Source organism: Elephas maximus, chromosome 12 (assembly GCF_024166365.1).
Source record: "Elephas maximus indicus isolate mEleMax1 chromosome 12, mEleMax1 primary haplotype, whole genome shotgun sequence".
NCBI classification, from domain to species: Eukaryota; Metazoa; Chordata; class Mammalia; order Proboscidea; family Elephantidae; genus Elephas; species Elephas maximus.
Window position 1 is genome coordinate 4053425 of NC_064830.1, and position 25733 is coordinate 4079157.

At 38.1% G+C, this 25733-nt stretch overlaps 1 protein-coding gene across 1 annotated transcript in view; it reads left to right on the plus strand.

Moving 5' to 3' along the window:
- Positions 1–25733, plus strand: part of CSMD1 (CUB and Sushi multiple domains 1) — a 2087969-nt gene that overhangs the window by 2030725 nt on the left and 31511 nt on the right. The window contains exons 55-61 of the mRNA XM_049902971.1: positions 9909–10097; positions 12810–12983; positions 14789–14971; positions 20519–20695; positions 21324–21503; positions 24440–24613; positions 25025–25198. Coding sequence (XP_049758928.1) covers positions 9909–10097; positions 12810–12983; positions 14789–14971; positions 20519–20695; positions 21324–21503; positions 24440–24613; positions 25025–25198 — 1251 coding nt within the window. The remainder of the gene's footprint in view (positions 1–9908; positions 10098–12809; positions 12984–14788; positions 14972–20518; positions 20696–21323; positions 21504–24439; positions 24614–25024; positions 25199–25733) is intronic.

Sequence of the window (25733 nt, forward strand, 5' to 3'; positions counted from 1 at the left end):
TGGGTGGTGCAAATAGTTAACCTGCTTGGCTGCAACCCAAAGGTTGATGGTAGGAGTCCACCCAGAGCACTTTAGAAGGTCTGAGGACCTACTTCAGAAAAATCAGCCATTGAAAGCCCTGTGGAGCACAGGTCTACTCTGACATATATGGGGTCTCGGTGAGTCAGAGTCAACTTGATGGGAACTGTTATTTATTTTTTTTTTTTCTTAAATTTTGTCTTATACCTCAGTTCAAAGCAGTTAAGGTAAAACGTACATGAAAAAGGCCCTCAAGTCAAGATTTAAACATAATTACATGTTCTTATATGCCATTCCCTTTTGTTATTTCATATAATCTTCCTCCTTTATATTTGATAAGAAATCAACTCAAGAGAATTATTAGTATCTGTATACGACTTAGAGGAAATGTTGTTGAGTAGAGAAAAAAGGTTCTTTGGGATTGGACAGTTAAGAGTTGGAGTCCCAGGCTGCATTGTACTAGTTACAGGGTCTTATAGTCGATGCCCAGTTTCACCAGGAGAACATCAGTTTTCTGATCTGAACAGTAAAGGCAATAATACCTATCTTATAGGATTCTATGAATTCTAAATAAGTAGAAGTGTGTGTAATAATTAGCAAAGTGCCTGGCATGTTGGAGGTACCCAGTAAACCTTGATTTAGCCCCTTTCTCCTCTGAAATTTATATTCTCTCAGGAAAGTCATGCATTACACCATCAATCTGAACAGTCAATCAGAACATTTCCCTTTTATCAAAACTAAATATCTCAACTACAGCTAAAACCTATTTTTCATCTTTCCTTATCAATTATTAATCAAAGATGAAAATATGTAACTTTCAATTATTTTAAAAATAGTCATATATTGCCTTTTTTTCTATGGCTAGAAAATCTGTTTCGTTTTTATCTTGCTCCAGTAAAGAAACCCATAATTATTTAGTGTATGAGATATACTGAATATTGCACGGTTATTTTCATCTTTGTCCTCTAAACAAAAAAACCCAGTGCCGTTGAGTCGATTCTGACTCATAGCGACCCTATAGGACAGGGTAGACCTGCTCCATAGAGTTTCCAAGGAGTGCCTGGTGGATTCGAACTGCCGACCCTTTGGTTAGCAGCCGTAGCACTTAACCACTACTTTCTGTAATTGCTTCTACTAGGAAAAAAAAAAAAATGTTACCCAACACTCTAATCAATTATGATTTTTTTTTTTAATTTAGTGAACTAATCCTTCCCCCACCTCAAGAATTTAAATAGGTTATTCTTACATTGGGTCCCTGGGTGCTACAAATGGTGGACCCCAGGCTGCTGAATAAAACATTGGAGGTTCGAGTCCATTGGCAGGCAGCTTGTAAGAAAGCCCTGGAGATCTACTTCTGTGGTACAGTGAATTACTTAATATGACCCTTCTAGCCACAGGGTCTTTGTGAGCCCTACCAAATGACTCAGTAGGACTATGCAAATGAGGTGTCTGGAACCGTGACATGGGCATTGGTCAGTTTTGCCATTCCACTAGGCTTAAAGGGAGACCCTGAGAAAAAGGAGGATCTGTAACACAGAAGACAGAGAGGAAGAGCTGTATCCCCAGACACGGTGAGAAGCAGCGGCAGAGAAACTGCAGCAGCAGAACCAGAAGACCAGCAGGAGACCATAAGAGACTTCAGGAGACCAGCAGGAGACCATAAGAGACTTCAGGAGACCAGCAGGAGACCATAAGAGACTTCAGGAGACCAGCAGGAGACCATAAGAGACTTCAGGAGACCAGCAGGAGACCATAAGAGACTTCAGGAGACCAGCAGGAGACCATAAGAGACTTCAGGAGACCAGCAGGAGACCATAAGAGACTTCAGGAGACCAGCAGGAGACCATAAGAGACTTCAGGAGACTGGCGGGAGACAGTGCCATGGGCTTCCCCATCCACAGAGAGAGAAAGCCAAGCGCCTTCTGGCAGGAGGCTTGCTGGTGGAGGAGAGTGCCTCTAGGCCCTTGGTGGAGCCAGGTTCACCAGCCCACAGAGCTAGAGACAAGTGCCTTCCAGCCGGGGCTTACTGACGAGTGTCATGCCCTGGGCACTTATCAGCAGAGCTAAAAGAGCGTTGTAACACTTGCCCAAGCAGGGCAGAGGCCAAGGGCCAGAGAGAGGTGTGCCTGCAGGCACTGCTGAGAAGAGGCTGTCCTGTTGGAAGAACTATATCCTTAGTGTTCCTGAACCTGAATTTTAATCTGACCCAGTGGTTAAGAGCTACGGCTGCTAACCAAAAGGTCAGCAGTTCGAATCCACCAGCTACTCCTTGGAAACCCTATGGGGGCAGTTCTACTCTGTCCTATAAGGTCGCTGTGAGTCCAAGTCCACTGGATGGCAACAGGCTATTTCCCTAATAAACCCCATATTCATGAGTATTGTCTGTGAGTTCTGTGTGTCTATCACAACAAATTATTGAACCCAGAAGAGGAATAGAGAGTGTCATGGGAGGGACAGATGGTGTCAGAATTGTTCAAAAGGGCTGGGCAAGAGGAGATATGTCTGACCTCCACCTCATAGGAATCAGACTTAGGCTGTTGATCTTGATTCTCCTCCCTTATGAAGTTAGAGGAGGTCAGACACCTCCATCACGCCATCTTTATAGCTTCTGAAACATGAGCCCTTGAAAACCCTGTGGAGCACAGTTCTACTCTGACACACGTGTGGTCTCCATGAGTTACAGTCAACTTGACAGCAACTGGTTTGGCTATAAATACTTTTTGTTTGTTTGTTTTTCTTTATTCTTACATTATGAAACATAGTTTATTATTTTCCTATTCCTTATAACGTTTTTATGGGCCATAAAAAAAAGAAAAGAAAGAGGAGTAACACCAAAAATAAATTTAAATACTTTTTTTAAGCACAGATGCACACACACACACACACACACAATCAGGAAGATAAGAAAGTGGTGTTTTCTACTTTTTTTTCTTTCCTAAAGCACCGAGACTATGCAAAGTGAGGTTCAGAAATCGTCGCTGCCAATGTAAGCATCCTTCTGCTTTTCTCAGCACACTACATTGAGAATGCCAGAAGTCATTTCCCAGGTTGGCGTTGACAGCTATCGCTGAGAGACAGCAATCTCTAAGATTGTCTTACCTTGATTTTTGACTGAGCCCCAGGGTTGAAGGGGAATCAGAGACTCCTGCGTCCACCATGTGTGTCAGTCAGCTCAGAATTTTTATTGGCACAGTTCCCATTACACCTTACAAGTTGTGGGACGTTGAAGATTTCTTAAGAAACTGAATGTCAGGACAAAACAATAAATGACAAGATTTATGAATTTGTTAGTGTGTGATTTTGTGAATATAAGTTTTTAAAGAGAAATGGAAATAGAGTATAGCAGTTTTGTGTTCCTCATGCTTCAATTATACATGGAATATATTTTGCATGTTCCTGAGCTAGTCAGATGCTAGTTCTGTTAGCCATCTGGTGCTGCCATGACAGAAATACCACGAGTGGATGGCTTTAACAAAGAGAAATGTATTCTCTCACAGCCTAGCAAGTTACAAGTCCAAATTCAGGGCGTCGGCTCCAGGGGAAGGCTTTTTCTCTGTCTGCTCTGGAGGGAGGTCCTTGTCCTCAACCTTCCCTCAGTCGAGGAGCTTCTCAGGCATAGGGACCCTGTGTCCAAAGGACATGCTTTGCTCCTGGCACTGCTTTCTTGGTGGTATAAGGTCCCCAACTCTCTGCTTGCTTCTCTTTCCTTTTATCTCTTGAGAGATAAAATGTGGTGCAGGCCACACCCCAGGGAAAATCCCTTCATTGGATGGGGGAGGTGGCCTAAGTAAGGGTGGTGTTACAATCCCACCCTAATCCTTTTAACATAAATTTACAATCACAAAATGGAGGACAACCACACAATACTGGGAATCATGGCCTAACCAAGTTGACACATATTTTTGGGGGGACAAAATTCAATCCATGACACTAGTGATAGAGGAATGAACACGATACTTTTTGAAAATTGGATAAAGCTTTGAATATGTTTTATTCTCAACTATAGAATTAAGAATTCTCTTCTGTCTACCCTATCCCACACTTAATTTGGACACAGTCACCACTGCCACTGTGTCGCTTGAAGGCCAAAATCCGTGGTCTCTCTGGCAAAATGTTAAGCTTAACTCTAGTTTGGTGAAGATAGTTCACAGAGTTAACTGATAACTTAAAATTCAGACTTAAAGAATTTATACTTTTAAAAAATTCCAATGTATGTTTAAAGTTGTGTATGAAAACCTCTTGTTATTGGCAAATATTGTCAAAGTTGTTGGGTTAAATATGTTGATAATTGTGTGTGAGGTTACAAGCCCAACCCGAATCTAATATCAATTGCAATATAACCAATCGAATGGTTTATTTTATTTGAAACTGTATTGCTCTGTCATGTGTTTTATAGGGAGCTCTGGTGGCAGGGTGGTTAAGCACTCAGCTACTACCTGAGAGGTCAGCACTTTGAACTCACCAACAGTTCCATGGGAGAAAAGACCTGGCGATCTGTTCCCATAAAGATTACAGCCTAGGAAACCCTATGGGGTGGTTCTACTCTGTCAAACAGAGTTCTTATGAGTCAGAAATTGACTTGAGGGCACAAAACAATAAAAACAACATGTGTCTTACATTGGTTATTGGACTTGTTAGGATATTCAGGTTCTTAGTCCCAATTTTACCACTAAGCTTCTCTGATACCTTATCCCTATCACTTCGTCCCTGGTCTTCCATCTAGCAATAATAATGTAAAAATATTAAATTATTAATCTCACCTGGATAGGTTTCTTCAAATTAAGCATTCCCTCCATCATCTGGTGCCCCTACTTTCCCATCACTTTCCTTTCAGGGCCTGTCATCCTGAGAAAAAAATGGTGATGGATGTGTGCCATACCCTTCAATGAATTTGATTTGAAACATAGTGGGGAACTGAAAAAGACAATTTCTCAGTGTAATTCCGTATACATGGAAACATAGTAACCTTTTTTTATTAGAATGTCACTCATAGCCATTTGAAAATATATCTGTATTATATTCACTACTTTTTTTTTTTCTTTGAAATTGCTAGTATTCTATTTGCTCAAAAAATAGTTCTCAGTTCATATTAACTCTGGTGGATCTCTGCTACATTGACTGATGTACTACTTGCTTTTCAAATTTCACATAAAAACTTAGCCGTACTCTTTCATTTTTAAATTTAATTTTGACACTTTCTGTTTTTCTTTTAATGTAAGAACTATATTGAAATTAAAACAAGTAAACTTAATTTCTCTGGTTTACCTTTCAACACAAATACAACCAGCAATGAATTTGGCCTAAGGCATATCTTCCACTAAAGTAAGCTGTTAGGCCAGAGGGTGAGATTGGTCATTTACATTTTTCCAAAAAACATTTATAGTGTTGAAGCCTAAGATTAATAGATGCTTTAGACTCCATTTTGCATTTCCAATTTCAAACCGAATTCTCAACACACAAGCTAACTTCCGTAATTTTTCTACAACCATACAAAAGATCCTTAACATAAAACCTAATCAACGTTTTCCTAATCATTAATTAATTAATTTAATGCATGAATAAAGTAAAAAATATATCGTGTTTAATGTAAGAATTTATTGTAAAAATGCTTTTGAGAACTAAAGATGGAATTTAGGATTAGATTATTCAATTGAAAAATAATTGAAGTTTTCTGAAACTCTCTCATCAAACAGCAGTCTGGAATCTAATAGATAAGAAATCTACAAAGTTATTATGAGAGGTACACTGTCCAAAGACCCAGAAACCAGAACTCTAAAGGCCATGCTATTAGCTACTATACTAAACTCTCTTTCACATTATGTATTGCTATTAGCCTTTACCTGATAGCCACGCAACATAGAAGAAATGAGAATGTGCAGAGAGATGGTTTAATTTCTACTTTTGAACAGTGAGAGAAGGAGCCTGGGATTGAAATTTGTTGTATTCCCCGTCGTAAAGGCGATTTTCATTAGAAACTGGGTATTGCCTTGACTTCTGAATGGAAACAAGGATGTGGAACATATATTGCTCCCAGTACACGATCAGAGGATAGGGAGAGCAGGAAGAAACTAGGGCAAGTTAATGAGGTGGCTGTCAACGGCGGACGACCTAGCTGGTTTCCCTGGAGCAACAACCTAAGGTTGGGTGCTTTGTTAAATTCTACAATTTGAGGCATACCAAAGGAAAACTAATCAGAATAGAGACTGAAGATTAAGTAAAATTGCTCAAATAATTAATAAGCCAGTTTCTAAAAATGGTATTTTAATATGTTTTGTTAATCAAGTTATCTACAGAGAATATGGCAATACAGTTAAAGAGGCTTACTAAGCTCAAGAAAGTTTGAAAGAGAATAATTTATTTTAAGTGTAAATCATAGGGACTAGTGTATTCTTGGCAAGTCCCTGCATGGCACAAATGGTTAAACACTGAGCTACCAGCCAAATTGTTGTCAGCTTGAACCCAAGTAGAGGCACCTCAGCAGACAGGCCTGGCGATCTGCTTCCAAGTCACAAATTTGGAAACCCTATGAAGCAGATTTATTCTGCACACATGGGGTCCTCATGAGTTGAAAGAGACTCAATGGCAACTAACAATAACAACAATGTATTCTTATCTGTATTTATATGTTAACTTCGGTGCCTTTATAGCAGACTGCTCTGAGAATAAGGAGCGTATGTACAGTAAAAAGAAGAGGGTTAATTCACTCAATAATACAAATGTTGCTGAGAACTAAGATTTACAGCCGGTTCTCTCCAAAACAATAGGAATTTATTTGCAGTTCATATCATCAAGACACTCATGAATGTAAGCCGGAGCCATAAGTTCCTTGCACATTCGCAGTGTAACTGTGTGACCTTGAGCATATTACCGATAATTATATTAATTTCTTCTGTTATCCTCCACAAGTGCACAAATGTAACCCTTAGAACATATTTACTGTTCCCACTTAAACTTTTGTACACTCCACCAAATATTTACGATACCAGGATTTTTAGTTTTCTCCAACTGATAAAATTTAGTTTGATGTCAAAGTCTTGGACCAATGGGGGTGAGATGTTAAGGTGAGGTGTAGACCTTCACACTGAGCCTGTTAGCAATTTCTCTCTGATGGATTACCCTATGCTTAACATCATGTCACAAACCAAGTCTGAAAAGCGGTTTCAGCAGCTTCTGATTTGGCCTGACATGTCTTCACACCGTTAGCTTCATCGGTCATTTCATATGCTTCCAAGACAGTTTAAGTAATTTGACTCCTTTGCACCTTGACAGCTGACATCTGCCAGTCATACAAGCCTCAGTCCACAAGATTTCTAGACACAAATTATGCACAAAATAGAAGGAATACAGGCTGAAAAGCTGTTTGCCTATTTGATCGGGCACTAATTAACTATTCTGGTGGGTGACTTGCTCTCCATATGGCAAAACCACATATTGCAACAATGATGGGAAATATTTCAAAGCTCTCTCTGTCCTGTCCAAGTGAATCAAATTATCTCTGCCCTAATTATTCTCCCAGTGGATTGATACAGATCGATCTTCCAACAGAGCCTCCGAAATAAATAGGAGGCAAGACTATAAGTAGGTGCTGTTTCTGCCTGCATTTCTGTATAGGACTGAAAAACAGGGCATTAGCAGATTTGGAGTATTTGTGTACCCAATCCAATTTAAGGATGAATTTAGTTTTCCAGTAGGAGCCCATGGAATTTTCGTCATTGTCAAGCATTTTTACCACCTGATATTTTAAGAGTGGTGAACTAGGTAGAAAAAAAAGAATGGGGAGGAGCCTGAGACTAAGCATTTTAATACACTTTCCAGGTAATCGTAATGCAATATACAGTTCAAGAATAATTGCCGTTAATATAGGCATTTTTCTCTTCTGCGCACCTGTCATGGGGAAGAGAAATCATCAAGGAAAATTCTAGTCCATAATTTAGTAGCCGTTTGGTATAAAACTCACATGTCCTAAATCCTCATCCTCGAGGCTTGGTAAAACTCAGAAAACATTCCATTTCTCAGCCCACAAGGGCAGGAGTACAGTTGGGTCTCATTGTTAATGCAACAATAACTGCTTCCCCACCAATGATCCCGCCTCCTTTTTTTTTTTTTTTAAATCTCCATTCAGATCTTACTTGTGAGAGCCAAACCCATACTGGTAATTCCTTTGTGTATTTGCCGAATTAAGCCATATAAGGAAAGCTGGGACAAAGAAGGAAGCTTGGTTTTGCACATGTTGTCATGTGGGCCGCTGGTCATCCATGGAGCTTCCTTCCTAGGAGAGGAATTTCTCAATGCCTTCCACTCATACTGCCTTAGAGGCTCCCTCTACTCTAACCATAAAAAGTGGTACTTTTGGGGGGCCTGCCTCCTAAGAGGAACGTAACCGCAAATACGAACACCATGGTTCCTTAGCATTGGTCCAAGGACAAGCCTTGCTCCTTATGAAAGTATCACACGGGAGAACTAGTTTTTAGTCTCCTGTGTTTGACATGGAAACCCTCGTGGCAGTGGTTAAGTGCTATGGCTGCTAACCAAAAGGCTGGCAGTTTGAATCTACCAGGTGCTCCTTGGAAACCCTGTGGGACAGTTCTACTCCGTCCTATAAGATTGCTGTGAGTCGGAATCGACTCGATGGCAATGGGTTTGGTTTTTGTTTTTTTGTGTGTGCTTGACATGCAACGCCAAGTGTGAGAATGAGCCCTACGCAGTTATTTTCCAGGTTATATAAATAATCAATCTTTCATGTTTATTAGATTTTCGCTCAGTAGGTTATTCCTGCTATTTCGGAGGGTTTCATTACAATTTTATCGTGGACACAGTTCACTACAGAGCCTTAAAAATATCTGCCAGTACTCCATAAATGTGTTTGTGTGGATCCAAAATAGCTAGAGACTTTCCTCTACAAACTCAGGGCTGTTTTGTAAATCATAGGATATTATTCTATAGCACTAAAAGGGACCTTAAAAATCCTTTATTCTACACTGTATGTTCCTCTTATTATAGAGAAGAAATCAGATGCAAAGATTGGCCAAGGGACTTGCCTTCAGCCTTTGTGACCCAGGACTTGCAGCCGCTGCCTGAGGATTAGTAGCACAACCCCTTTCTGAGCCAAAAATATCTCGAAAGAGGGCAGCCTCCATAGCAGCTGCGTCATTCATTGGCGTGGTGGGTCAGAGCGTGAGATAATCGGGGCTCTTTCTTCTCCTCTGCACCTGGAAGAGCACATTGCTAATCCCTTCCCAGATGCCACAGGCTTTCTGGCTAATAGAGTGCCATTCAGATTAACCAGAGCATGTCCCGCACACCACAGCAGACTGTCTCACTCTGGGACTGTTTCTAAAGGGGACAGACTTCAATCAGAGGCTGGCTTGATTTACATTTCCCTTCAGTGTCCATGGGATAATTGTCATTTTTATCTGCATTGGCCATGTAACAGAAATTCCTTTAGACCCATGTATTGAAGCATTAGCACTTGCAGGGGGAAAAAGTGACTCCTGTGTTACATACTGTCCTAAATATTACATGGGAACAAAAGTATTTAAGCTATCTTCAGCATTTTTATAACATAAAAACTTAACCATGAAAATTAATTTTAGCCTTTACATCAAAGAAACGTACGATTAAGAAATAATCGAAGGAAATTAGCCTTGCATTGTTAAAATTGCTATGGTAGCCAATAAATTTGTAAGCTTGACAGTATTTGAAGTATAATGACCCAAAGCAATAAGGAGAGTTCATCAAGGGAGTGGGATCTCATGATATGCCTCAGATATTAATAATTTCCATTTTATGAACATTCTCAGATGATGAAGATTTTGCCCTTGTTTTGTGACACGCTTTGTTTATAATTTATAGCTGCATCTAAATGATACACAAAATGTTTTATTTTCCAGTGGTGAACTGTTCAGATCCAGGCTTTGTGGAAAACGCCATTCGTCAGGGGCAACAGAATTTCCCCGAGAGTTTTGAATACGGAATCAGTATCATGTATCACTGCAAGAAGGGGTTTTACTTGTTGGGGTCATCTGCCTTAACCTGCATGGCAAATGGCTTATGGGATCGTTCTTTACCCAAGTGTTTGGGTAAGTGTGGATCATTTTGGATTTTTGTGCCGTAAAACCCTATAACAACATCGCCGATGAAACCATCTGTTTTCATGTATTCAAAAAGCTAAATATTTTTTATTCTCTCGTCCCCTCCCACTGCAAATTTTATTAGTCCCTGAAATACCTTTAGATAGATTGGCCAGAAAACAAGAGCTCCAACTCAGTTGGTGTAAGTTTGGAGGGAAGGGAGGAGAAGCACTGGGATGCTCACGTATCTGGGGGAATGTGGGGGGCCTGGCCTCAGAGTCAAATGGACCGATGTTATTGGACACCACTTAGGGTCATTCTCTCTTTCATCTCTCCTTATTACTGCTGGTCTACCTTATTCAGTCTAGCACATAGGCTTCTTCCACACAGTTCAAACAGGGCTGCTGTTGACCTAACGCCAAACATCTCCCAGGTTCACTCTTTCTGGTCCCAAGTTCAGAAATATTGGCAGGGGGCTCTGATAGGCCCAGCTTAAATAGAGTCTCCAGCCATAGACCTAGCATCCGTGGCTAGAAGGGTGGAGTATTCTGAGTGACCTAAAGGGAGTCTCATGAGCAGTCTTGTGCCAGTCAATCACTATTGACTATGATAAAAAAAGATAGCGTCTTGATAATAATTTCCTTTTCAAACATACAGTTAAATCAGCGGAGGACACATTATTCAAAAGAGGACCAAATTATACGTTAATATGGTCCTCCTCAATGCTTTATTATCAGTATATTTTATACCATGTAGATTAACAAGAATACATTATTTTACTCAAATACCTAAAATCTTACTTTCTTTGTCTCAAAAAAAAAATTGTCTTTTAGCTCAAAAAGAATCACCCTTTTAAAATATAGCCAGAAAATGTCGGGAAAAGTGTACTCTCTTTGTCTTTGTAAAGCCAGGCTGAGACAAAGCAATTTTTTTTTAAATCAAATCTTATCTTTTAGTGTACATTTGATGTGCATAAAGACAGAGGGGAATGACATTAGCATTGTAATTGAATTTATTTTTTAAAAAATCCATTTTTTCCTATTGTAATTTCCAATGTTAATTTAACATTGTTACGTACACTTTCATTAACCCTGGAGAATTTTTTTTCCTGCTGGTGAGTTGCCTTCATACCTGCCGATCTGTATTGAGACTTGTCTTAAATTCTAACTACAGAACTGCAATAAATTTTCATGGAGAAAGAAAGTGATAACTTCCAAAAACTAATGCTAAGCTTATGTGACAAAGAAAATTCATTCATAAATGTATTACAGCCTTCATCAAATCATACCTGAATTCTGGTTTTCTATGCCTCCCCACTTGGGATTTTTTTCACATAAATTAGGTTTTTTTGTTTGTTTTTCAAAACATGTCTTTTAAATGTGAGACTTCCATTAGTTTTTGCAGTGGTGCTAATTTAATGTGTTTCACAGTTCCCAGAAACCGGGTTTTAACTGACTCTCATTTTCCTAGGTGGCTAGTTCCCACCAGTCATTGCCATTAATAATTGGAATTACCATGAATGTGGGACTAGAAAGATCTCAGAGGAGTATTTTGATTTTACATCCACTATCAGCTAAGCTTCATCTCTATTTTTACTTTTATATCGTTTCACTGATTTTTTAATTTCTCCTTTTATTTCACCTGGAAATGGTCATTCGTCAACCTTTTCACTGAGTCAAGTCCAGTGGACTTCTTTTTAGGACTCTATATAGACACAATCTTGTTCTCCAAGATAGGAATGGATGTCAGTATAAAAAGACAGTAAGAGCTTATGTGACTCAGGGGGTGGGTAATGCCATTCAGCCTTTTAAATCAGACTCTCTGGTTGATAATCACTTCTGGGTTGCTAGTGACCAAATGCAATTACTCTAGGATGTTGAATCAGTGGCCTTTGAGTAGTTCCTTGGTACTCTCAGTCTAGTTAGCTGTTTGCACGTAGCACAAAAATACATCCATTGTTAAACCTAGTTTAGGACCTTATGAACAGGGAGAGAGAAATCTTCACTATCCCATGTTAATCGGGTTCTGGAATTTGTCTTTCTGAAGGATAATTTCTAAATAGATTGTGGGCCTGATTTATTATACTTTTCACGAAATAAATGGAAATGCTAAAATTATACAATAACTGAAGGAAAAACTTAACCAGTGGTTTATTATTATTATTATTTTACTGAAACATTAGTCTACCAACTATTTGAAGAAAAGTTGTTTCAATAGTCTTCCTAGATGTACAAACTCAAAGAGTAAGCACATTTGACAAAGTCTTGGCCCCTCGTAAAGTGTAAGATTCTAATATTAACTGAAGAAAGAATGGGAACAGTTTGGATGGATCCATAAATTACTTTTGCAGATATTCTTATACTATTGCTCATTTGGTATATACTTAAGGGTAAATGGAAAAAAAAAAAATTGGCAGTATTGCTTTCTCTTTGAAAACTTAAATGTAAATTTCTACCTTAAGCAAAACTACCTTAAGGTCCAACATGTCTACATGGACAGAATCTTTCCTTATCTTCAGCATTACCTGACTATTCAGGGAGGGGAATGTATTCTTCTGGAAATTGATATTGCTCATCTCCAGGCACCTATAGGGATGTGTCAGTGTATTTCTGTGTTTTTCATTCATAGGTGATTTTGTATGACTGTCTGTGTGTGAGACTCACCAATGCAAAGCAGTTCAACAGGAATGATGTACTCATCTTTCACTTTTTTCCCCTTAAGCAATATCATGTGGACATCCAGGGGTTCCTGCCAATGCTATCCTAACTGGAGAGCTGTTCACATACGGAACCGTAGTTCACTACTCATGCAAAGGAAGCCGGAGTCTTATAGGCAACAACACTAGAGTTTGCCAAGAAGACAGTCACTGGAGTGGAACACTGCCCCACTGTACAGGTAGAGGAACTATACAGTTATTTGAAATGTATAAATATGTTTATTTGACTTATTCCATTTCCAGCCAAATATGCCATTATTACATATTATCGTTATCATTTTCATCATCAAACACCCATCAGTTTAAATTGTCTTCTCAAGGAATCTTGGGAGTTTGTTTATACCCTAGCCACAAAGTTGGCTTACCTTGGCTTCAGTGTGTCCCTATTTGCTCTGCGTTCGTCTACCAGACATCCTCTCAATTCTTTCACATGATTTCTGTCTCTTTAAAGAAATAATCACATTTATCACCTTTGGAAAAAAAAATAGTATTGATTCTTCCATGATTTTTTTAAATAAATGAAATCCAGTTATCCAACAATTCCAGACATAATTGAGAAGTATTAGATTGAGAAATCATTAGATTTTTTTATATCCTCAATATACCTTAACCCTTATCTTCCTTTTGCTATCCATACCTACCTTTCTAGTAAACATTTCCTGTGTTCATCATCCCCAGTGCTTTGTTTATTTATTTACAAAAGAATATCCTTTATTCTCATAACCACATTTAAATAGTTTATTTTGATTTTGGAGGAAATATTGAAATTGTCAAGGATCTCATTTTACTTGGATCTATAATCAATGCCCACAGAAGCAGCAGTCAAGAAATTAAATGACATATTGCATTGGGCACATTTACAGCAAAAGACCTCTTTAAAGTGTTAAAAAGGAAAGATGTCACTTTGAGGACTAAAGTGCACTTGATCCAGCCACAGTATATTCAGTTGCCTCATATGCATGTGAAAGCTGGACAGTGAATAAGAAAGACTGAGAAGAACTGACATATTTGAATTATGGTGTTAGCAATTAATACTGAATATTCTATGACTGCCAAAAGAACAAACAAATCTGTCTTGGAAGAAGCACAGCCAGAGTGCTCCTTAGAAGCTGGGATGACAAGACTTCATCTTACATACTTTGGACATGTTATCAGGAGGAATCAGTCTCGGGAGAAGGACATCATGCTTGGTATAAAGTAGAGGGTTAGGGAAAAAGAGGAAGACCCTCAATGAGATGGATTGGCACAGTGGCTACAACAATGGGCTAAAACATAGCAACGATTGTGAGGATGGTGCAGGACCAGGCAGTCATTCGTTCTGTTGTACATAGGGTCACTATGAGTCAGAACTGACTCAAGGACACCTAACAAAAACAACAACATGTTGGTTTTAATTATGCATGAGCAATTTCTTGAGTTCTTCCAAATTTGTGCTATAACAGAAGATCTTTTGTATAAGAATGTCAGAAGGTATTATTCAGCCATAAAGAGAAATGAAGTTCTATATGGGCTACAACATAGATGAACCTTGAAAACATTAAACTAAGTTAGATAAGTCAGACTCAAAAGGACGAATGGTGGATGATTCCACTTAACATGAAATATCTCGACTAGGAAATGCATAGAGAAAAGTTCATCAGAGGGTACCAGAAGATGGGGAGAGGGGAGGGTGGGGAGTTATTTCTCAACAGGTCCTAGGTTTCTGTTTGGGGGGATAAAATCTGGGGGCAGTAGATAGTGGTGATCATTGTGCAGCATGATGACTGTGATCAATGTCACTGAACTGTACACTCAAGACTGGTCAAAACAGCAAACTTTTTGTTGTATATATTTTACCACAATAAAAAAAAGACTTAAAAAAAATGCCCGAAGGCTGTAGAGCCTTATTCCATGTATATATACATTTAAATAACTTTTAAACATAATTCTAATTTAAACAAGTCTAACAAAGTTGTATACTGTTATGTGTGTTTATGTTCAATAGGAAATAATCCTGGATTTTGTGGTGATCCAGGGACCCCAGCACATGGCTCCAGGCTTGGGGATGAATTTAAGACAAAGAGCCTTCTCCGTTTTTCCTGTGAAATGGGCTACCAGCTGAGGGGCTCTCCTGAGCGAACATGTTTGCTTAATGGTTCATGGTCAGGACTGCAGCCTGTGTGTGAAGGTAAGTGCATTCCCTTAAAAAAAAAAAAATTCAAGATTTAAAGTCAAGACCATAGAATTTATTCTAAATTAGTCCTTAGAAATCCTAGAGATTTAGACTATTTGGTCAAGTAAAAAAAAAATATATATATATATATATTCAAAATATATAAGTCTAAAACTAACTAACTAGAGCATCATTGAAAATCATTCCTGGGTATATGGAGATATCTTGGCTGTTCTAAAAGACCATATGACTCTTGTCCTTAGCCTTTGAACATTTACAACCTGATTTTTTCCTTAATCTTTTCCTGATAATGATCTACGTGTGATTTCGTACAAAGTTTTATGATTCCTGACACCAAATAAGTTAGGTTAGGGAGCAGTGTAAAAGACTTACAGGACATTCTTCAGGGTGGTGTCTTCATGCCTTAAACCCTTGATGACAAATAGGTTTTAATTCACTTGTCACTTCTGATTGACCAGTGGCCATCGGGCAGAGCACGATATTGCAGAGGGGTCTGAGGTTGCATTCTCTATGCTATTTGAGTTTAAACATACTTGAGTGTAATATATGAGAGACATAGAAAATGAAAGGACACCCCCCCATCATAACAGTAAAGATGCCGTGGATACATTATGAAAAACTAGTAGCTCATTGGCTGTGAATTTGCAACTTTCTAATATTTTATATATGTCATATAAATAGAAAATCACATATGAATAATCTGTTACATATATATATATATATAAGCTACATAAAATAAAATTTTAATCCTTTCCTATTTATTGCCTCTTGACCATCAAGTTAATATAAATCTTAACACTAGGCCCTCAATAATTGTAATAGGGGATGGGTATGGATAAGTTAGTGACTGAAGACTTGTGTAGATTTCCTAGAGGTAATCTGAGTGCAGACTTTATCACACACCGAGAGAACTGAGATGCTAGATTATCTGGAACGGTACGTCCTGTATTGTTTACCTCAAGCACTTCGGTTTGGCAAATTAAAAAGGTGGAAAGAATTAAAACAGTTGAGAAAGGGCAATGTTTTTCCGTGGAAATCCTATACCTTTTAGGCTGTAATAATACAACACCATGCATTCTATTTCCACAAAGTATAAATGAATTCATTTATTTCAATAAGGGAGCTTAATTGGATTCCACTTCATAATATACTCAATTTAGACAATACAAAGTATTTTTAAACAGCATTTAGTTTTTGTAAAGAAAGAAATTAAAGAGTTTCTGGCAAAATGCTCAGCAACTTGACTGTTAAAAGCTATGTAGAGAAAAAAAGATAGCGTTGCTAAAATGTTGCCAAAATACTAAAAATATTTCTCAGATATGACATGTCTCACAAAATTGACTCCCTCCAAAACTGCATTGTTCAATCACAGAAATGATGGGAAGCTGAGAAATCCAAACCACATTGTACCCACTAAAGGAACAAATGATGGGCAGGCTAAACATACACACGAGCAAAAATTTGAAACATGTTTTTGGAGAATTTGTAAATATCGTGTTCCTCACTTGCTATGATAGGTATAAATCTTTGGGCAGATGTTATCTGTGTAGGAAAAAAATGTAATACCAATATCATTTACATTTCAAAAAAAGATTTTCCATGACTTCATATGTTCTGTCCAGCATCTCTCACCTCATCTGAATTTATTAAAAACATTAGATCCTGATGGGAAATTTCAATACATTGTAGAAATGAGGAGGAGTTAATAAATCACAAAAGAAAAATCTTTTAAATATCAAAGGGTATTTATACTTATCCTATTTATACTTATATATCCATCACTTTAAATCATGTTTAACCCAGTGCCGTTGAATCGATTCCGACTCACAGCGACCCTACAGGACAGGGTAGAACTGCCCCAGAGAGTTTCCAAGGAGCGCCTGGCGGATTCGAACTGCTGACCCTTTGTTCATCTGGTACTAATTGCATTAAAAAAATAAATAAATAAATAAGTAACTCTTAATCCTCTTTCTGCTGAAATTATAATAAAGCCAACATCTTACTCAAGCAGTAGATATGTGAAGATGATGATAGAAATAACTAGCAATAGCATCAGTTGTTATGTATCTTTTAACTACTACTAATATATAAAAAAAAAAAAACTAATATACCACGTGTTAAACTAGACATTTTACATATGGGTAGTCCCCGAATTACTAGGGGGTTCCCTTCCAATGACTCTGTCATCAGTGGGTTCTGGCGTAAGTTGAATACCTTTTTTTTTTTTTTTTTTTCAGTTTTCATTATTAGTTATTGCCTTTTATTATCACTATCTCTATAAATTCAATCTTTCTTTGCCTTTGGGGGTTGTAAATGTTACATGTGAAACTACAGATATATTTTTATACATGCATATGTAAAAAATAACACAAATCATAAAAATTCACTCCAACAATGAAGACGAGATGGACAATGTTGGCATTTTGTCAGTAGCAGTAATAACTCCACCTGTGGAAGAAGGTTGTGTATCATCTGAATTATCCCTGGGAATGGGGATGGCATTTCTTGTCAGAAAATCAGTGAGAGCTGTCCATATGATCCTTTTCTTTTTGTCTTCATGTATTTTGAGGTAACATCTCACTGCTTCCCGAGTCTGCCTTTCGACTTTAGCAAACCGATCAGCATTGGGTCCATGTTTTCAAGCAACCGAAGCCCCTGATTTAGTTTAGAAAAAACCTCAGCTAGTCCTTTTACTGTAAAAATTTTTGGCTTACATCTGCGAATTAACATCAGAGAGTGATAAAATCAGAAATCACATGCTGCAGCCTTGTATGCAATGCATTTACTAGTGAAAAGATGTACCAAAAAAAAAAAAAAAAAGGTTGTAAGTGGGGTTCCTTGTAACGAGAATAAGTTGCAAGTCAGGGACTACCTATAGGATGTCTAATCTTAGGAAGCACTTGGTGGATCAGTGGTGGAATTCTCACCTTCCATGAGGGAGACAGGGGTTCGATTCCCAGTCAACGCCCCTCATGTACAACCACCACTCACCTGTTAGCAGAGGCCTGCTTGTTGCTGTGATGATGAACAGGCTGCAGCAGAGCTTCCAGACTGACATGCACCAGGAAAAAAGGCTTGGCAATCTAATCTAGTCCAAAAATCAGCCAATGAAAATCCCCCAATGTCCCACAAGGAGTCCAAGCCAGCACTGAGGTGGGGATGGCCAGGACCAGGCAGCATCTTGTTCTGTCGTGCATGAGGTTGACCTGAGTTCCCTTCTAGTGACTCTTCATTTAATTTCTTTTTTAGTTTTACTCTTAGTTCTCTAGTATCCTGTGACATTATGGAATTGATATAAAACAGACATGTGGACACTGCCTTATAATTTTCATTTTCATAGTCATAAATCACCATAAGTGAAATGTTCCCAATTAGCCAAAAGTGAAATGAAAAATTTACCGTGAATTTTGCTTTACTGAATATAATATTTGAGAGAACTTTCCCAGTATTGGGATGGCATTACTATGATGGAGATTAATTTCCTAAAAATAAATTTGTTTATAAATTAATTTGAAAATTTTTCAATCAATTCATTAGTGTTAGCATTGGTTCTTCATAGGTGACTTTTGATAACTACTACATAGATTTTAATGATAAATATAATTTGAATAAAATATAATGACATGGGATATCCTTTGCTAGTTTGTTAAATTAAGAATTGGATCACATATAATCCTATTCTGTGTTAAGCCTTCTATTAGTGCACTTAACTGCTCTTACTAGATAATGAAGAAATCTTTGTTGAATGAATGAGTAATTGTCTTGAATGGCCCAAAACCTTGGCCATCTGCAAAGTTCTAATTTATATCATAGTCAGCATAGAACTTTTGGGCTTTAGAGAGCCTTAGATACCATCTGTTTCTGGATTGGTAAATATCACATCTCGAATTCAAACTAAGAAACTGCTGTAAGGCCTATATTAGAAAGGGTTATAAATCCAAACCCAGATTCATCAGGAAAGAGGGTTGTGATTGCTTAGTTATGTCTGCCAGGAACACAGGTAGAGAAGGATCAGCACATGCACTGTGTTTGCCAGACAAGATCTCGCTCTACGTGCAAGTATTCAATGTAATATGAAAGGAAATACCCTAACTTGCCATATAAAAAAAAAATGTTTATATACTATGTAAATTCTGCAGTCTCCTTTCATTCAGATTTTTAAGAAAAAATGTATCTTTGTTCTCAAGGCTAGATTTGAAAGTGAAGCAACTAAATAATAATATTTTCAAACATTTTGGCCAGTCTCAGAAATGATCTCATGATACAGTCTTGTTATTAAAATCCTGCCAAGGGTCATACTCTATATTTTTGCCTATTGTACATTATTGTGGAGGCACTAGAGAAGAAAAATAACAATATTTAAGGTAAATAAATAGTCTTGACTTAAAAAGGCCAAAAAAAAAAAAAAAGATATAGATTGAAACCATTACCTTGGTAAGTACCCAGAAGCAACTATACTTTTGTTTGCTGATTAAGGAGAACACAAGATAGATACCTGAGCATAGACGCGTTTTGCTGCTCCTTGTTACCTGAGGCCGTGGGCCTGGCAGTACAATTATCTGGAGAGAAATAGAAAGTCCACTCCTGCCAAAGACAATTAACACAGCTACAGCTAGATTTGGTAATATTGAGAAGATCATTTTACGAAACAGTTTAAAAGTTGTAGTCATTCATATTCCTGAGGCATCTTTATTTTCCAAAATGAATTCTTCTGGTGATTTAAAATATGATCTGATTTTCCTAGATTAAAAAATAGACAAAACACAGCTATTACATGAAGCAAGATGCTTTTGAGTTGCTAATGTTATATACTTGCAGCCGTTGAGTCAGTTCCAACTATAGGAACCCAATAGGACAGAGTAGAACTGCCCCACAGGGTTTCCAGGAGTGACTGGGGGATTCTAACTGCCCACCTTTTGGTTAGCAACTGAGAATGCTTAGCCATTGTGCCACCAGAATTAGAATATTTAATAATTAAATTATTAATTATAATTATTATTATAATAATTAATTCCTAATATTACATAGATTCTAAAAAAAATCATCATGATTTTATTTAAGTACTAAAAAAAGTAAAATTCCAAAGAAACATTTTTAGATTCTGAATGCTTTATATACATACTGGTTGCCATTGAGTCCATTCCAACTCATAGCGACCCTATAGGACAGAGTGGAGCTGCCCCGTAGGGTTTCCAAGGAGCATCTGGTGGATTCTAACTGCTGACCTTTTGATTAGCAGTGGAGCTCTTAACCACTGCACCACCAGGGCTCCCTTAATGCTTTACGTCATCTTTTAATTTGTTTTAAAGTAACGTACTTTAGAAAGGATAGTATGAATATGTATTTCGTATTTGTAACTAATCAATAACATAGTGATATGAGCCATATAGAAGAACAATATGTTAAACATCTTTCATGATAATATGCCTGGTGTTTTTTTAATAAACTTTTATTAAATTGATAACATCTCTTCTTTTGAGTTTGTCCTTTAACTAATGGGTCACTCTCTTTGTGTAACATATGCTTCTGTTTCCCTAACAGCTGTGTCCTGTGGAAACCCTGGCACCCCCACCAATGGCATGATCATCAGTAGCGATGGCATACTGTTCTCCAGCTCCGTCATCTATGCTTGTTGGGAAGGTTATAAGACCTCAGGGCTGATGACTCGGCACTGCACCGCCAACGGGACCTGGACTGGCACAGCCCCTGACTGCACAAGTCAGTAACCCACTGCCATGGTAGACTGGAGGATAGGATCATGAAGCCTATTCTATCGAGACACATAAATATTTTTTAAAGCATTTTATTAATTTTTTTAGCCCCTAGGAAATACAAGAAAAATGTACATTTGATATTATGACCATACTTATTAAAGAGTTTTAGATGTTTCTCCACTTTATTACACTTGAAGTTAAGGTAAATTGTCAATTGAGTTGGGCATTGTAAAACTGAGGACAAAAAAGTCAATGTTTTCTCTCTTTTCGTAGACCGTTTAGTCTACATAAATAGCACCAGTGTTTGCTCTCTGGTCACAGCCCATGTCTCTGTCCTGGACCAGCATGGTATGATTGCACGCCATCCCTAATTAGGGACATTTGACAAGGGATAGCAGCTGGCATCAGCGTAGTCTATCACCAACAGAATAGATATAAGTGGTTCCAAACACATAGCCTCCTGACAGTGGGTCAGTGAAATTGTCAAGCAAGGGTTATTATCGTTTCAATAATTCACTGCTTAGTCACGTTGAATAGCATCTCAAAGAGAGTAATTTGAATAGAAGCCACGACTAATTCACTTCATGATAATTTTGTATTTCTGTGTTTCTTTTTTGTTGCCCACTTCCTAGTTATAAGTTGTGGTGATCCAGGCACACTGGCAAATGGCATCCAGTTTGGGACTGATTTCACCTTCAATAAGACTGTTAGCTATCAATGTAATCCTGGTTATCTTATGGAACCCGTCACTTCATCTACTATTCATTGTACAAAAGACAGTACATGGAATCAGAGCAAGCCTGTCTGCAAAGGTCTGTGTTATTACTTTTCAACTGTACTGATATGTGGAACAGCCTTTATTGAAATTTTTTTTTCTCTGTGCTAAAAACTCTTATAAATATATTTGCAAATATTAAAGCACTTAATATTCATAGTACTTTTATCTCAATTTTATAGGGGGGAAGCTGACTCACAGAGAGGTTTAGTGAATGGTTCAGGATCACACAGCCAGGAAATGGAGGAGTTGGGATTAAAGTCAGACATACTACCTATAGAGCCTGTGCTTTTAATCACACTGCTTTGCTGTCTCTTGGTTAACATTTCCACCCCAGCAATTTTAAGTCTCATGGTAGACCTGATGGTGAATAAAATTATAGAACTTTAAAGTTAGACAAGGCAATCATCAAATAATGGCAGCATGTTTTTTGATACACTGGATGTGGACACTGGTAATGCCTCCCACACTTAGACTTCTTGGGGAGAGTAGCACACCCTCAAGCCAGTACAGGCGAATTGAGCAAAGCAGAGCCAGTGGGTCAGGCCCTTACAGTGACAAGGAGTAGGGGCTGGGTGAAGGTTGTTTAAGGACTGGGAATTTTCAGAGTTTGAACTTCTACTGCACCAAAGACAGATGAGTCTTTATTATTGGCTTGCTCAGATGTGGGACCCTTAAGGGGGGAAGAAGTAGGGCTGGGGCTTGGAAGCCGTCAGGAATCAAACATAAAAAGTAGAGTCTTCCTCTTTATTATACCCACCAATATTCAGTTGTCACCGAGTGGCCTCCAACTAATGACAAACCCAAATATGTTAGAGTAGAACTGTGCTTTGTAGGGTTTTCACTGGCTGACTTTTCAGGCCTTTCTTCCATGGTGCCTCTAGGTGGACTCAAATTGCCAACCTTTCAATTGCAATTTCCTCTGCCTAGAGTGCACTTGCCCCGGATCTTCACATGTAGATTCTCAAGAAATATTTGTTGAACAAATGAATAGATCAATGGAAGGATGAATGCCAAAAGCAAGACCAGTTATATGCTGGCTGTGTATGTGTGATTCTGAATGTGTTTATGTCTTTCGCACGTGACAAAGCATAAATATGCATAAAGGAAATGGATATGAACATCTCTCTCCGCTGCCTTCTCTGCCTAAATTGTCTTTTGCAAACCTCCTCCAGTGTCAAAAATTCAGGAAGCTCTGGATTAAAAAAAAAAAAAAAAAAGCAAACCCAGTGCCCTCGAGTCGATTCTGACTCATAGCGACCCTATGGGATAGAGTAGAACTGCCCCATAGAGTTTCCAAGGAGGGCCTGGCGGATTCGAACTGCCAACCCTTTGGTTAGCAGCTGTAGCACTTAACCACTATGCCACCAGGGTTTCCAGATAAGGGGCAACAATTGGTCTCTATTTGCCTGGAGCAACAGAGGAAGAAGGAGAGTCAGGAACAGGAGGAGGAGATGGAATGTGTGGTTAACTGACTCCATGGACAACTGCCTCCTTGACCATGAGACCCGAAGGACTGGATGGTGCCTGGCTACCATTACCAAACATTTTGATCAAAGATGGTATAGAAGAATATTGATCAAAGGGGGCGATGTAGAACAGAATTTCAAATTCTCATGGAATCCAGAATTTCTGCAACTGTGGAGGCTGGATGAATTCCCAAAATTATTACCCTAAGATACCCTACAAATCTTAAACCAAAAATACCCTCTGAAGTCTTCGTAAAATCAAACAATAGTTTAGCTTAATTAGTAAAGAAGGTCTCACTTGAACATTTTCAGGAACTATCTATATGGGATCAAATTGACAACAGCAACTCTGAAGATTAGATAAGAACCTTTAGGGTGCTGTGAATTTATGAAAAGAAGGGTGAGAATGGTTACACAGTTGAAGAATGTAATCAATGTCACTGAAACGTACATGTAGAAACTTGAATTGGTGTATAATTTTGCTGTGTACATTTTTGACAACAAAAATAAAATATGTATGTATATATAAACAGATAATTTTTAAAAAATTTAGGAAACTCTGATATTCAGGGGAGAGTATTTTTAGACAATATTTTTGCTTCCCACTGTCGCTTGCCTTAGTGTGATTGCAAAACTGTGGATGTGAGGGCCAGTGGGGGAATCGTTCCTAAGGGCTACGTTCCTGCTCTGTGGCCATACGTACAAAGCAAGTATCATCTGCTAAGATGGTTAGTTATAAAACACTTGTATGTAATGTGCCACAGAATCTTCTCTAACCATTCAACTATTTTTTTTTTTTAAGTAGAAATCGAATGAACAGATTATGCTTTTGGCAATTATGTACTATCTTTAAATAAATAAAAATTACAGATGAACAAAGAAATGTTTACCATCTGGATGGTATAGATATCATTTGAAAGTTAAAATGGTATACACATGTCATGTGGCCAAGTCCTGATTAGATTTGTGCTCGGTAACCATCATAAGAGGATGCATAATAAATTAAAAATATTTCTTCTTTTCATGGCCTTTTGTATATTAAGAATGTCATGTTCAGTGCTTTTACAATGGGATATGTTTTGACTTTACATTGGTTGTCCATACTTAATCTAAAGTAATTTAGAAATATTGGGGAACAGTTTTATGATTCTGATTTACTGTTGTCCTCAACGGAAACCCTGGTAGCATAGTGGTTAAGTGCTACATCTGCTAACCAGGAGGCCAGCAGATCAAATCCACCAGGCAGGCGCTCCTTGGAAACTCTATGGTGCAGTTCTACTCTGTCCCATAGGGTCACTAGGAGTCGGATACACTAGACAGCAACGGGTTTTTCTTTTTTGTCTTCCTCTCTCTCTCTCTATGTATATATGTTTATGTTTAATTAAATACAACCCTATGTCAATGTCTTTTGCAATTCAGGTTAAGTTGAAATGTGAATAATTTGAGCATTACAATTATGGGAGAAGTCCTACAATGCTTAATCTTGTTCTTTTTTTGTGAACAGCTGTCATGTGCAGTCAGCCTCCTCAAGTACAGCATGGAAAAGTGGAGGGGTCTGACTTCCATTGGGGCTCCAGCATAAGTTACAGTTGTGCTGATGGCTACCAGCTTTCTCAGTCAGCCATCCTCTCCTGTGAAGGCCGTGGGGTGTGGAAAGGAGAAATTCCTCAGTGTCTGCGTGAGTTCTACAGCAAAACAGGTTCTACTAACCGCAAGCTTGAAGTAGGACTACTGCGTGCACCCTAAATTTATAAATGCAGGAAAATGATTACATAACATTTATAGCCATATTACAATGCGTGCACCTTAAATCTATAATTTGGGGAAAATTGTGATGTATAATTTATAGCCACGTCAGAATACATAAAAACTCAAACGAGATTGCATTGCCCACAAGCAGATTCTATTTAGTTCCAGATTTGTTTAATAGTTAACCCTAAAAGTTTAATTGAAACTAGTCAAACTAGTGAATAGGTATATTACACTGCCTCATCCAGGTTAACCTGATCCAGGGAAGCGTAATATTAGCGTACTCACGTTGACTCACTGTTCCACAAAGTCTTTACTTAGCCTTTGTTGGTTTCAATAGCTGTGTTCTGTGGAGACCCTGGCACTCCTGCAGAGGGGAGACTTATTGGGAAAAGCTTCACCTATAAGTCTGAAGTCTTCTTTCAGTGTAAATCTCCATTTATACTTGTGGGATCTTCAAGAAGAATCTGCCAAGCTGATGGCACATGGAGTGGCATACAACCCACGTGTATAGGTAATAATTTTAAGACTGACACAGGAATATTTTGTGATGGGGACATTTTATTTCAAAAACTGATCATTTGTGGTTATAGAGATAAACATTCCATAGAAAACATTCTGTGGAAGGTAATATACTTTGTGTTATCACTAATCAGCTACACTGATTTGCAATCTCTTTTAAACGGTAAAAGCTAAGTTTGGAGACTCCAGAAGTCTGTTAAAATAGCTACTAGACGTTGTTTACTTGGCTCAGTTTCTCCATCTCCAGTCCATTTCATTATATAGCCACAGTTTTTAGGGGAAAGATACCTTTGTTGAAGGTTCCATTACTACCATTCTCCAAAAACAGCCATCAGTACAGAAGCAGCCTAGGCCGTGGTATTTTAGCCATCCCTAAATACTTGTACCTCATCCATTAGGTCTCCTTTTTAATTATACTTGTACCTCATCCATTAGGTCTCCTTCTTAATTAACTGTGTTGTTAGCAATGGTTTAAAACAACAACAACAAAAAAAGAAGCTAGATGGAGAAATAATGTCCTGGTGATC